The sequence below is a fragment of the Pollicipes pollicipes genome, unplaced genomic scaffold (genome assembly GCF_011947565.3).
Source record: "Pollicipes pollicipes isolate AB1234 unplaced genomic scaffold, Ppol_2.1 Scaffold_2555;HRSCAF=2994_pilon_pilon_pilon, whole genome shotgun sequence".
Taxonomy (NCBI): domain Eukaryota; kingdom Metazoa; phylum Arthropoda; class Thecostraca; order Pollicipedomorpha; family Pollicipedidae; genus Pollicipes; species Pollicipes pollicipes.
This window is the reverse complement of record NW_023596136.1, coordinates 33,990,565-34,005,564: the sequence shown is the minus strand read 5'-3', so window position 1 is coordinate 34,005,564 and position 15,000 is coordinate 33,990,565. Positions and strand designations below refer to the sequence as shown.

Here is a 15,000-nt window from a genome sequence, read left to right as displayed (position 1 = left end):
CAAGAAGAAGCAGGCGTTCGTCGTGCCCGGAATAGACGTGGACGTGAGTGCAGGGAGTGTTGAAGATGACATCTGGGTTTGGTGGACCGAGTCTTTGATATCCCGTAAGATCAGTGACTGCTGATCGTTGCGCTCTCGTCACCACGGTTAACGGACATCGTCAGGGACCAGTCTATTTGAAACCAACTGCCGATCGTCACGCTGCCGTCACCACGGTTGACGGACATCGTCAGGGACCAGTCTATTTGAAGCCAATCGCCTTGTAGCCTACGCAGTTAAATTATTTGATGATTTGATCTCGTGCTGCTTGTTACGGTGTTTGGACAAGGGCCAGTTTAGGGAAAGGGGCCTACTTAAAGGAACAGGTCAGCCGCAAAGAAAGTCAGTAAATTGAGAAACTTCAGAAATATTGTGTTAGGCTACTGGACAACCTTCAACCGTAGCAATCTGTATTTTTCCTGACCCCACCTAGCGTACAATCGATTGCCAACCCCTAGCGCCTCTAGCTGCCACAATCTAACCGTACGCTATTTGTCTCTACGTTCGGAAATAGGTCTGTGTGATATTGGGCCCCAGATAGTCACGCTAATCCCTATTGCGCCTGTTTTTCCGCCAACGCTGTAGCACCGGCCACCGTTCTCGAGCCCGCGTTTGTGCAGTTTGCTTCATTACGACGCCGTGTTTTGTCCGGCTCCGATATCTTGTTATCCGTGCCATCACCCGAACCATCCGGCGGCCACGGCGGGGCACGCGGGTGCGGTGGGTTTCGAGCGACCTACGTGACCCAACTGAGGAGCGATATCCTGGATGGAAGTGGCGCGTGCGGAGATTCCGTCCAGCCCCGGATTGAGCCGCGCGTGTCCGCTCGTCATCTAAGACGCAGTTGAAGATGATGGAGCTTCTGCTTAAAATTGTCGCGCTGTGGTTACCCTGGATAATCATCCCATCTGCGCGCAGTATCTACACCCGGTACCTTCCCCAGTTCTGAGCACAGTGCACTCGCTCCGGGGACGACTGCATATGAAACCCTCTTTGGACGTCGTGACAGGCCGTCTCGCGTCATCCGCCTCCCCGCCGCACGATGACCTGCCGACCGTTCGCGTCCCAGACGTCCCGTCTAGCTCGTGCATCATGCCCTCCTGCCACGGCGCCGTCCTTCACCCCGGATAGACACGTTCAGATCGGCGTGGCGGCTCGTTTGGCGGCTCGGACCGCTGACGGGGGACGATCGATGACTCCGACCGGGCGCCTGATCTTGGTCGGCTGTCACCTGTCAGACGGGCCAGCCATCGACTCCAGCCGCGGGAATGGGCTGATCGGAGCTGTCATCTCTCGGAGGGCCGCATCACGGGCGCCCGAGCCAGGGCCGAGATTCCGCAGCCGTCGCGTGCCAGAGCGCAGGGGTGTCGGCTCCCAACCATGTGGGGAGACCTTACGGCAGTCTCTCAGCCGAGCAAAGGTGTGAGGACAACCAGGCACCAGACAACCGCAAAAACGGCAGCCGCCCATGGGTAGATCAGCCGGGGCGTACACGGGACATGACGCGCGCGGCTGCTTGTGGTCGCACCATTCGACATGTGTGCCGACCCCACCCCGCCTCGATCTGGGCTCCCCGGTGCTCACCGGACGGTGAGAGCTGCCCGCCCGGCGAAGGTTCGAAACCCGGGGACTCTCCTCGCTGCAGGGTGCGGCACATAAACACCAGCCCAATGACTCGGTGAGGACAATAAAATGCTGACGCGTGGATTCGGAAGGAAAACAGATGTCTGGATTCGAAGGATGGATCAAGCGATGCGATTTTACGGTGTATTTTGCTGTATTTTTTTTCTCGTGCATATAAAATATGATTACGTTTTCAGCATCGGCATGTATATCAGTATACACTGAGTATGCTATTTGAATAGCCGTTGTATTTCTTTCAATGAGTATCAAAGTCGAAATGTAAGAGACAATGGGGCTTGATCAAAATTTACTCTTAACATTTTCCCTTTCCTCTTCTGTTTGGGTCTCTATTTGCACATGCCCGCATTGGTAATGAGGGCTCGATTGCATGTCCTTAGCAGATGATAAGCCCAATCAACCTCAGTACGAGGTACTCGATGCCGGACGCCCTAGTACCCGATCGCCGGAACACTGCTGTTTGGCCAGCGCGTCTTTTTAAACGATAAGACCAACGTTTGTTTAACATCGCCGCTTAACCGATATCTCCCGGTCTATTGCACGTTCAGAACTGTCAGCATAAGAGTTTCAAACTCATAGTGTCGAGAACAGCACAGGATATAACATGCCCTGCCAGATAGTTTTCGCGCCACGCACAAATCGCTCTTACTTGATGTTAGAGCGTTCGATGCATGGTGATACAATGGTTTTAATGGATGCGATTCGATGATACAATGGTCACGTGGCTAACTGCTTTGAAACCTGAATGGTGAGGAACTGTTAATTTTATGCGGCTGCTGCACTTTGTTGGCACATACGACTTCAAAAGAAAATTGCATAAACAACTGGCGATGTATCTTAAATACATTTGACGTAGATGTTGATAATTAGGATTTTGAGCATTATGCGTCTTTCTTATATCAAAGCAGTGCAAGTTTTTCAGGACTACGTTGCTTAGGATACTATTTACTGCCGCTTACTATTATTATTGCTATTATTGCTAGGCCACAAAACATGGTTGCTGGCTGATAGTGCTACAGAGCTACAACTTTGCGAAAAGTATTCGGATTGTCATGGATAATATGCATAAGATTTAGCCCATAATTTCGGGAGGCTTGGGTGGTTCTCTGGCCCAGAAAGTTGTATCCGCAAAGCCTTCACTTCACACCAGACGGCCTCCGCAGCAATCCAGGCGGTCACAGTCAAGGCATCGACGGATTCGCCCGCATAGCCCCTGCGGAACAGCGTACCTATTCAGGCGCGCGATACGAACGCCATCTGTTATGCACATTTTAAACGTCGCGCACATTTGTTGGCAGACATTTACCGAGCGGAACCCTCCGCTGTGCACCTCTTCGGGCCTATTTAATGACTTGATGCATGACTATTTCATATTGAAGTCGCCAAGGGTATAGCCCTGTCTGGTCTTGCACGTTCGAAAAAGGTTATGGATGTCTTTCAACAACCTGCTGAAGGATGACATTTTGTTACCGACTATGAAATTCGAGGAGCAGGTTCGGAACGTAGTTGCCTTATTAACTTGGGCTGCAGCCCCTCTTCCTGTTACAGCATTCAAGACCATAAATGCATTAATGGCCAAAACAATATAATTTTAATGGCACGGCTGTGCAAGTCTGTGATTTCAGTTTGGTATGAGTATCATGTAAATTGTCGCTGTCATTGGGCTTTGCGACGCACTCAGCTGCTGATGCTACACAGCGTCGCTTGCCTCTCGCCCTAGCAGGAAGGGCGGGCACCGCGATGAGTCGAGGCCCAAACCACTGCACCATCGGTGCCCTCATATATAATGTATGATGTTGTGATGTTATGTGCGGAAGCATGCATGGTCACCACGACTGATTATCTCTTGCTTAATTAATGGGACCCATCGCAGGCAGCCACTACATAGTTGTCTGCAGCAACTTCTCATGCTTTTATTTTTTCTAGCCGCATTTTTTGACCCATTAGGGCAAGCTATGATGAATCCAATGAAGTGCGTTGTTAAAAGCAAAATAGCTAAGAAAGCACATGGCGGCTGAAACGTGACATGCCCGTCCACAGCGTTGGTTGCGAGTGTGCTGGCCAAGAATGGGTCAGGGCTTGTTTCAAGGGCTCCTGGTCGCGGCTTAAATCCGCTGTAGTCTGTGTGGAAGAGCATCTCTTGCTAGTTAAGCGGCCACCACCTCGGGTCGATCAAACGTAACAGGAAGCATTAGGGAGGAGTCACAGGATATATCAGGATTTTTGGATTGGCTTCCATTAAATATTTTGGAGGATAAAAATTGTTCCATATTAACTCAGGTCACTGAGCTACAAAGTCATAAGTGAATGCCTCCAAGGCAATCTTTTCCCCTACATATACGAACTGATAGTTTCTTTTTTTAAAACTATATTTATGTGCTTAATCGCCCAGGGCGATCACCTGCTACTCAAGGCTCATTATTATACAAGTTTATCAAAGTCACCATCAGAGGTCATGTGGGGTCAACTGACCTGTGCTTAACCAAACTAAGCTGCTACTTTCATTGGTGTTATCTAAATAGGTATAACAAACATACTTCTATGCCAATAATTTCACTATATCGTGTTAACTGAAAAAAACAGAAAAACAACGCCCGGTGGGGTCTGTCATGACCATGGTTTGATCTTAACAGTTCACATTTAAAAAATGGCATGGTTTTAAAACAAAACCAAAAATTCGCTTGCTTGCTTGGTGTCACTTTAAGCATGTGATCTGCGGGCCCCAAAAGTCTTCCTCTGCGACAAAATCAGCATACTGAGGCGTTGTCATAAGACGAACCAGGCTATTGCTTGATATTTGAGCTTTTCCGGCTCGCTATAATAATCTGAGACAACATGGAGATACCCTTAATCCCCTGCGCGCCCGCGTGGCGTAACGTCCCAGGCGGGGCAATGCAATGTGTCGTGGCCTGTGGGGATAGATGCAACCAGCTGGTGCCAAAGAAGCATGTTGGTTCATGAAAGAATACGCGAGTGTGATGAACGTATTACCGCCAATTAGCGGGCACTGATTGGTAAGCTTTTCTGACTTTGCCATGACTCAGCAGCTAGACCTCCAATATATTAGCACACCATCATTTGATTAGATGCAGTTCCCGCTGATAAGTGGATATTGGAGTAAACACCTACTGTTGCGTGAATATCTCCTTGCGGAATTGCATTCCAGGGCATATTGGCCAGTCCCCGGAGAATGGCTGCAATCAGAGCTGGATTTGTTGGGGAGCGAGGACCGCGCCGGTGGGTGGGTGTGAGCGTCGGCTTTCATTAGGCGGTCCACGTAGTGGCCCTGCCGGATACTATGGCGCACACATGACAGCGCTCACCGAGGGACCACGGCACTGTGAACGCAGTGGATAAATAAATATAAATACACACAGAGAGAGAGAGAGAGAGGGAGAGAGAGAGAGAGAAGAGAGAGAGAGAGAGAGGAGAGGAGAGAGAGAGAGAGAGAGAGAGAGAGAGAGAGAGAGAGAGACGAGAGAGGAGAGAGAGAGGAGGAGAGGAGAGAGGAGAGAGAGAGAGAAGGAGAAAGAGAGAGAGGAGAGATATATATTATATATATATATATATATATATATATATATATATATATATATATATATATATATGCGTGTGTGTGTGTGTGTGTGTAGCATATACAATCGCACGTTGTTTTTGTCCCATCGTTTATCGTTGCATGTCATCACCAATACCAGCGGTATTGTAATCTACAGAGCTCGTCGCCTAACTGAAAGGCGCTACGAGGCTGGGCCTGATGCAGCGCTGATGTCGCCCCTGCGTCCCCAGCTGGCAGCCTCAGATGCACGCACCGTGCGGCTTCGATCAGTGTATCTGTCGACCTCGGGCCAGTTTCGCTGCGAAGTCTCACTGGAGGCGCCCTCATTCGACACCTACTATGACTACGGAGACATGATCGTGGTCGGTAAGTGGCCTAGTGGGCGGATATCGATCTTCGATGCATCTTACAGTGGTCGAATGGCACTTTCCATCGTCCGTTTTTGTCAAGTAAAGCGCAAAGAGTGCTAAATCGTAAGTGTCGTCTGCGCATGCTTTCGCTCCTGCGTAGTTTGTCATTATTCACCCGGACTATGAAACATCGCTACGCATTACACCAGGCGTCGTTTTGGACTACAGCTGGATCTGTTGTTGTGACGCATTGGCTATCACAAGAAGCATCCATGCGGAAGTGTGTCGCGCTATCGATTGATAGAAGTTAGGGGACCAACTAGACAGGATCAAGCTCCTCAATCTCGTTTAATTAAAGGCTTCAAAAGATAATTGCCTGGGTCACGTTATGCCAAAGATTTTTAATTAAGCGTCCGCCTTTTCTAAACCGTCGCCGGCCATCGGCTCTTTCGTGTCGTTTCCCTGGTCGCGCGGCTGCCAGAGAAACAGTGGACTCTGCAAAGGCTCCTCAGTATGATACCAGCTCATCAGCATTCATTGCTGCTCTGGCTCAAATCTTTACGACCTGGCATTAGTATCAGTCTGTCTGGCAGACGTCGTAAATAGATCACGGAGGACACGGCAAAATTGAAAGTGTCTCCGTAGGGAGGATTTGATATTACTTCCTAAATCAGAGGCATCCAGCTCTCTCAATTGATATCTGGCCTGAGGTTATCTGGCGGCCACCTGCAGTTGCAGATGCATACTGATTAGGCAGTTTCCAGGAATAATTTACTCGGCAACAGACATTAGACAACTGTACCTCACTGTACATCAGCACAGCTATCAGGCTTGCACAATGCGTGGCGTCATTTTTAGGGCACTACATTGCTAATAAAGGCACGCTCCTCGTATCCTGACACTTTTTGCTTTGCTGGAATTTTACAATATGTGCGGTTTCAGAATAAAATAGTTTCTACTGCATCGCTCTGCACTTTCGATGAGGAGAGGTCCCTCAGCTGTTCTTATCATACTCATTCATGGGGTAGATTGCTCCTTACCAGTGTCCAATGCAAGTCACAATTGGCGGTTTCCTCATTCTTCTCGTGCATTGCGGGCAATTCAGGTTAATCATCCCACCTCACCCGGTTTGCACACCCTCCGCAGCACCACGGCTTGGGTTCTGTCCCCTCCGCACCCGACACCCTATAACACAAAACCCATGGGGTGGAGGCCTCATGCGTACTCAGCAGTATCTACTAACGTTGCTTTGCCGTAGCCCCCACGGCTGGCACGTCGGCTCGGTTTAAAGGGAGTGCTTCACATTTCTATGTGGTTTTAAACTGAAATAGCCATCTTGAGGATCATTCGGCGCAGTTTACAGCCCTGCCTTTCTAAGACCTAAACCCGTCTAGTCTCTGTGCTTCGCGCCCACGAAGATGGCATACTTTTTCGGATAGAAGATTGCAAGGTCACCTTGGTATTCAAGCGCCATAATAATGCCATCCCACAAGGCATGCGGCAACCAAGACCAAAAAAAAAACATATAATGGTCGGGTTGCCCATATATGGCGTTTGTGAGCATGACTTCCATACATAACGGTTGTCAATTAGCTCTTAATCCATGTCGTGGAAGGTACGGCGACATAATCAAACAAACGCGCGTCGGGTGGCTTATTGACCAAACAGAGAGATGGTGCTGCCTAGAGCAGTCTGTTCTACTTAAAAGTATAACGGCAGTCATCAGTGAGCTTGTTTCACCTTATCTAGTGCTTTCTTCAGTATCTTCATATTCGAAACATTCCCTTTAAAATCTTGCCTTTATAAAGGCAGCTTGTGCAACGATTATCCAACCGTCTCGAAGTAGCTGTGCAAATGTCCGCTGAGTAAAGTTGATTGAAGGCAAAACATGCAGCCAATGACCTCCAAGTGCATTGGTCAGCCACCTAATACCAGCCACCTAATACAGCCACCACCACCATAAGGTCATGATCTCAGACCCGCCTGAAAAGCTCTCATGACCCGGGCCTCGGATCACAAAATATGTGGTATGTCCGTGCCCCACGATAAAATAGTAGCAGACTTTATAGGCAGGGTTGTTATTCACAATCCACGCGCTGCATGTGGGACTGTGCCCATACCTCACAGCCAATTCGTTATCAATTATACACTCCCGTTATTCAATTGTTTGTGTTTTTCTAAGGATTGTGCACTAAATGTAGGAGAGCTTCAGGAATGTTTACATCCAAACTGACCTTTTTGTGTTGATGATTTCGAAAGGGTGTGCACGTAGCTAGTCGTGACTGGCTCAAGCATAATCGGTAAGATTGCACTCCATTCTTTGAAGTATCTTTCCGCCATTTCGTCAACGTGATGTTAAATCAATCAATAATGCTGCTCCATGTAACGTAACAGGCACCGATGGGCTAAAGATGTTGCCATAGTTATGTGACGCTTTTATATCCTCCGAACATAAAGTTCTAGTGTGCGCAGAACAAAAAGGCGTTGCATTACATCGGATTTCCTTTTGACCTTCAAGGCTCTGAGAACAAATTCATTCGTTGGTTGACTGACAGAATAGGATCCTGAAACATGGAGGCCACATTTGGAAACCTTGTGAACTTGACTATACAAAATCATGTCATGATAAATGTTACAAGAAAAGATCACACGTAAGGATGGTAATATCTTCACAATAAAATATGTAAATAATCAAAAATAACAAAAATATATCGTGACAAAATGCAAATCAAACGATTGGGAAGACACCTCCGAAACACGAATGGGTCTCAATAAACCTTCCTCCTTTTCCCGGCACGGTGTTTTCCGTTAGGATCTATATTTAATAGCATGGGAACGCCAATCGAGTTTTGGCGGCCCCCTCATCCGTCCGCGTTACAAAAAGCGGGTAGTGAGGGCGAGAGCTTACTTGAAAATATCCCTAGATGGATACGTGGCCAGTGATTATACATTATCTGAATCGTGTATTAATGCTATGCAATACCATACCTGAATCATGCATTAATGCTGCTTGATACCATGCCTGAATTATGCATTGATGCTGTTCAATACCATACCTGAATCATGTGTGAGTGCTGTTCAAACACATTCCCGAGCACGTGATAAGAAGGCGGCACAATTTACCGCCATTTACCGCAACACACCGCTTTGCATCAAAACAGACTGCGAGCCTAAGAATAGTTATATAACAGCTGCCATGTCGCTTCAGTATTGAAATCCAATATGCGCCACCCAGGCCCGAGTTCGGTCCGTGCGACATCATTAACTGCCGCGCCATAGCGGCCAGTTGTTATTCAGCCTTTGGAGGCAATCCTCAGCGAAGTGTAGCACACTTCCACGTCACGCCGACGACAGAGCACACACCCGAGGGCTGCATGGTACTCTATAAGATTGCTATAAGTTGCGTTAATTCATTTGATTGTCCACATGCACAAAAAAATGTCTGCCACAATCACCTAATACGTATCGACGCCACGTGGCGATTCTGTACCATGCCATAACCATTTTATCAGGATTTATCATAGGTACCGCTTGTTGCATCATTATGAAAGATATTGACATTAGCACAGACTTAGGAAGAGGAGAATACTACCTGATGGAGCCCGGAAACAACTGGTATCGCAGAGTCACCGGTGATATCTTCTGCCCTAATCGTTAGGCAATAACTAGTGATACTTTTGTCATTGAGTGTTTTAACCCAAATGCTGTTGGTGAAGACATGGAGCCGAGGTGGCAATATTCCAGCTGTGCGGACAATTGTTTGTACTGGAAATTGTATTCCCGTCTAGAAGGAAAAAAAAAGAAAACAGATTTCATGTGTCAAATCCATTATATCTCTATCATAGCAGAAGTAGTAGTTTGGATGAAAAGTTCTGCCTCTTAAAAAGTATACTCGCTGATTAAAGCTAATAAAATCACTACGAAAAATGTAACAACCACACGCTGTTACGGACTCGCACTTACAGCGGGTACATTGCTGTTTTGCCTTGCAGCGAAGCCGCACGAGCTAGTCAAGGCATAGCCGTTTGTCCCGAGCAGCCATCTGGGATGTGCTCCACAGCACTCCGCACGCCAGCTTACAAGTTACAACGCAGCCCGAGTGCTGGCGTAAGGCTTAATCCGCTTTATGTGTCCCCTTGGAAATCTGACCACCTCGGACGGCTCTCAGTCGCACATCACAGTGTGCCGCTGCCTGGAATTGAAGGGCCCCCGGCCAAGCGACCGACTGGACGGCGCCGGCCCTCCCGGGACGCGTGCCTCTCCCGGCTGCGCTTCAACCTGCTCCTGAGCACGACCCGCGTTCTGAGCCACAGCGGACCGGAACCGCGCTTATTCAGAGCGGACGCCAGAGTTCTGGCTGCAGCGTATACCGCTGTGAGCCGAGCAGCGTTCTGGCCGTTTGAGGTGATGGCAGGAGTGGCTCCTAGTGCCTCCCCCTCCCACAGTTGCTCAGGTCTGTTCGGACTATCCTCTACCCAGTCCTCCGTGGTCCCCGGTCCAGGCCGTGGTCAGCTGTTCACCATACGTCCTGCCGCCGGCTGGCTGTCCTGTCCAGCGCACGGGCCGCCGGCCGGTCCGCCGTTCCGTTTTTCGTCGAGGCTTGTTATCCGTAATTGGTTTCGGACGCCGTAAATTACTTTGGAAGATGTCCGGGTGCGTGAGTGATTTTCGGGTTGAATCCATTAACCACGGACGCAATGAGTGATGACCCCACGTGAGTAGCTGAGGTTTGTGTGAGGGTAAATGGCTGTTGGTGAGTAGACAACTTCACACGGCTTTAGAAAGCACATAACACAATCGTGTTTCTGGTGTAAGACCATCTACTACATTTCAAACGAAGCCTGCTCTCTCGTTTATGCACCTCACTAATGATGCGCAGATGATCACGATATTTTTATTGTGCGTTTAATGATTGATATTCAACAAAGGAATATATCGCATAAACTACTATCTATTGGATTACATGAACTCATTTCGTGATACCTTAACACCTGCGTTAATCTCCCCTACCGTCACGAAGAAGTCGCTGGGCTATTCTGCTCTCACCAACGATCGAATGTCGTCTGCTGAAGATGAACTGGCGCCAATGCGCTCAAGTTTCCACCCCTGGCCGTTGTTGTGCTCCACGATCTGACTTCATTTCCCCGACTTCGCTTCAACCCTATGAACGTGCCAGATTTTATCAACACACTCCGCACTTTGCTGCAGACCATGAAGCCCTCCACCCCTTAAAATCATCGACACATCCCACGTCCAGCCCGTTAGTTCCGGCGTTTCAGCCTGTTTGCGCTTCATTTCTTGACATACCGCACCGTGCTCCGCAGGGTTACAAGTTCAAAGTTTGGGGCTCAGTCCGGGCGTCACTGTGTGCGTCTCCAATGTGAGGGTGTTCCGTCCAGCCCGTGACCATGCTGTCGGTGCTCTGCCCGGGCGTCACCGTGTGCGTCTCCAATGTGCGGGTGTTCCGTCCCCAGCCCGTGACCATGCTGTCGGTGCTCTGTCCGGGTGTCACTGTGTGCGTCTCCAGTGTACAGGTGTTCCGTCCCCAGTCCGTGACCATGCGGTCGGTGCTCTGCCCGGGCGTCACTGTGTACGTCTCCAGTGTACAGGTGTTCCGTCCCAGCCCGTGACCATGCGGTCGGTGCTATGTTCGGGCGTCACCGTCTCCAGTGTGCGGGTGCTCCGTGTTCCATCGCCATACCATGACGCGTCTGTGCTCCGCCCCAGTTCAGCCGCGGCTAGGGCCGCAGCTGCACGGAATCCGCCCTAGCTACCAGGTGGGGGAGCGCCTGCGGCTCAACTGCACGCTGGCCGGCTCCAAGCCGGCGGCCGCCCTCAACTGGTACATCAACGAAGAGAAGGTGCGTACCATGTAGCCGTCAGCAGCCGCCGCATGTACACGAAGGAGACACGTGCTGTTGTGAGCTGGGAGATCTTATTTTGGCAATAAATGGCGTTCAAGGCACCGGAAAGTGCCAGTTAAATGAAGTCATCAAGAGCATTAAAGTTGTTCATATTATAACGAAATGTAATTAATGATCATTTGTATTTATTTTACGTTATTGTAACAAATGCATAATTAAAATATTGATGAAGCTCGACGTTTCGAACCTACACTGATGAACACTAGTGACCATGATCAGAGCTTCAAAGTTTCGAGTTTACCAACATAGACGATGCTTCCTTGATAACATCCTTTGACCAGCAACTCTTCGTATAGTGCGGGTAGATTATTGTCAGATAAGTGTCTCCGAGCCCAAAACATAAAAACGAAGCTCAGGGACTTTCTTGCTTGAGCCAGATAGGTCATAGAAAAAACGGCGTCCCCAAAAAAGCAGATTGCAAATGTTACACCTATACAACACTTATTTCGCGTATTAAAAAAGTGCAATTTACAAGTCAGAAAAAAGAAATATCGTGCAGTGAGATGTGTTTGCGCGCAGGAAAATGCAATTTATTAACTAGATTGCCTTCGCAATTGTCCGTTGCGCAAAATGGCATGAGTACTGCATATAACCGACATTTTATTGTCAGGATCAAGTTTCTACGGATATAACTGAGTAAACTATTTTCCGCATCACGCATAATTTACCTTGAGTAAAATCAGACCTGTGCACAAGTTCCACCTCATCAGGTGTTTGTGTGACGGCTATGGAAGCTCTGGGATCGCACAACAGCAAGGAAAGTACAGGTATATGAGATCGTCTTCAACTGGATTCATTCTGTACAACAAGCTTTCCTGGAGAGACGCAAGCGTTTCCGAGATAACCGAACAAAATATGATCTTTCCAATATTCTTTCGTTGGCATGACTAGGTGTAGAATGTATGAGGCACATCCGTTTTTACGTGCGTTTCGAAACCAAACGCCGAGCTTGTGTCACGTAAGATGACAATATGATGGAGTCTGTTATGGAAGGAAAAGCGCCGGCTTGCAAGTCACTTTTTCCTGTTACGGATTAATCGGAAACTAGTATCTTTATTCCTTCAAGATGGAAGAGCATGCGTTCAATCGGTGCTGAAGCACATCACCATTCAGCAACCTTTGGAAGATCCCAGTCCTGGTAAAAATAAATATTTGTATTATTAGAACAACAGATGCGCTTGGATTATCTGTTTTACCTAAAACTACCTTGAAAAAATAATAAATTTTCGCCACTCCGTTACTTGCTTGGTCGCCGCGTAGGTGATCAACAACAAAACCTGGAGAAAAATGTGTCCGGCAAGGTACATACACCGCAGATTATTATCTATTTTTGCCGGTGCGCCAATGAAATTGACACCTTAGATACAACGAAGAAAGCACTGCGCACCGCAGCTCCGGACTTCCCACGTTGCGAGTTAACGTTCTGAAAAGAAGCCTTCTTCTAGTACACTGAAGCTCCAAGTGAAAACAACACTGTTCAAAATAAATCTGTTCAATTATCGATATAAGAGAAGTAATCACCATCTAATGGCATGCAAATGCTGCCGCTTATAAATATGTGTTTTGGTAGAAAATGTCTTAGATTTATTCAAATGCGCTTGTAGACAACAACCATTGGCGTAATGAACGCCAGTTATCAACATCGAAAGAACTTGCAGATACCCCATAGACCATTTTAGAGACGACCTAAAGTAACCATTGCTATGTGGGCGTCCTACATGTATTACATGTAACACAACTAAATATTTCACAATCCTTACGCCAAAGCCTTTCTGCCAGAGATTCCACGTTATCGTGCTACATCACATTTCTGGGAAGGGAAATGCCCGTGATGGTAATTAAACATTGCGCACGAATAGTGGCGTTTCACCGGCCCCGTAAATGAGCCGGACCTTGCTAGCCGTGATTGATGGTCCTGATAAATTGGCGTTTCCTGGTGGCTTTATCTGGCTCGTTCAGAGAAGCGACATAATCATGCTGCACAATTGTAACGGCCTCATCTCGCGCCTGGCACTGATCGCAGCCGGCCCCGAGACAGACGAGAGGTCCGGCAGCGGGCCTCCTGGAGAGGCGAGTGATCCGGTAGCCGGTCCGCGAGACAGACGAGAGGCCCGGCAGCCGACCTGCTGGAGTGACGAAAGGCCCGGCAACCGGCCCCCGAGACAGACGAGAGGCCCGGCAGCCGGCCTGTTAGAGAGGCGAAGGGCCCGGCCGACGGCCTCCAGCAGAGGCGAGAGGCCTGGCAGCCGGCCTACTGGAGAGACGAGAGGCCCCTCCCTTTCTCGGCTGCGGCACATTTGCAGACCGTTCCATTACAACGGCGCCCGATAACCGAGCTGTTCCGACGCCCGACGGCAAATGATCCCCATGGGACCGCCCAGCTGGCAAAACTGGCCTCCAGTCTAAGCCTTCCACGATCCCACGAGGCTTCCACCGCAAACCCACGAACGCACACGGCACAGCGACTAAGCAGAAGCGGCAGTGACCAAGCGTCTCCGCTGCGAGTCGCGCCGACCGGGGCGGACGTGTGTCGGACCAAACGCGGCAGTGATCTCCCCTTTACGGCACTCTCCCAGACGGAAGAGCGCGCGTGTCGGCGCACCGGCAGGCCTCTGGTGCGCCATTTTGGCCGCGCTTGACTCGGCCGCGCCACGCCGGGCACTTGGCGTGCCTTTGACGACGACACTTGAGGCCAACTGCTTCCGTGGCGACTTGCTCAAATAGCAGTCGTTTCTGTTTTGATTTAGGGCGTCATAAAGGCGGCCGGACGTGGGGTCGGCGGCGGTGGTGACCGCGGCACCACCAGCGGCGTCAGCGGTGACCGCGGCACCGCCAGTGGCGTCAGCGGTGACCGTGGCACCGCCAGCGGCATTAGCGGTGACCGCGGCACCGCCAGTGGCGTCAGAGGTGACCGCGGCACCGCCAGCGGCGTCAGCGGTGACCGCGGCACCGCCAGCGGCGTCAGCGGTGACCGCGGCACCGCCAGCAACTTAAGCGACCTGGCTAAGACCATGTCACACTGACCGCTGAACTCACTCAAGACTTGACTGATGTCGCACTGTCAGCCGGAAGATTTCCACACACAGCTGAAGTGTCACCATTAAACTCGCGCCGACGGGGTTCTCTGTGGCAGCGCATTGTTCTGCTGTTGTCATTGTTTTCATTGTTTTGTGCCACATTGTTCTGCTTCGCTTCTCCGCGATTTGCCTTTCCTCACAACTTTACCTTCCTACACAACAGCTGGCGACGACGGTTGCTCGGTTTCTCAGGCAGCAGCTCAAAGCTCCCTTCCCACCTTGCGCCCCGTCCGAGCGCGCGTGACGTCACCAACCGACGTCACCAGGTGACATCGCCACCTGACGTCACCAGGTGACATCACCAACCGACGTCACCAGGTGACATCGCCACCTGACGTCACTGCCGTCGTGTTTGACAGGCGCTGCCGTCCCAGCTGGTGGAGCACGCGCCGGTGCGTGGCACCGACGGCCTC

At 49.7% G+C, this 15,000-nt stretch overlaps 1 protein-coding gene across 1 annotated transcript in view; it reads left to right on the top strand.

Annotated features, from left to right (window-relative positions):
• LOC119100605 (cell adhesion molecule 2) overlaps positions 1-15,000 on the top strand; it is a gene marked incomplete at its 3' end in the record, with an annotated part of 17,953 nt that extends 2,953 nt beyond the window's left edge. Inside the window, 4 exon segments of the mRNA XM_037223687.1 lie at positions 1-43; positions 5,467-5,602; positions 11,314-11,447; positions 14,947-15,000. The exon segment at positions 1-43 is cut by the window's left edge and continues 187 nt beyond it. Of these exon segments, the coding sequence (XP_037079582.1) occupies positions 1-43; positions 5,467-5,602; positions 11,314-11,447; positions 14,947-15,000 (367 nt within the window).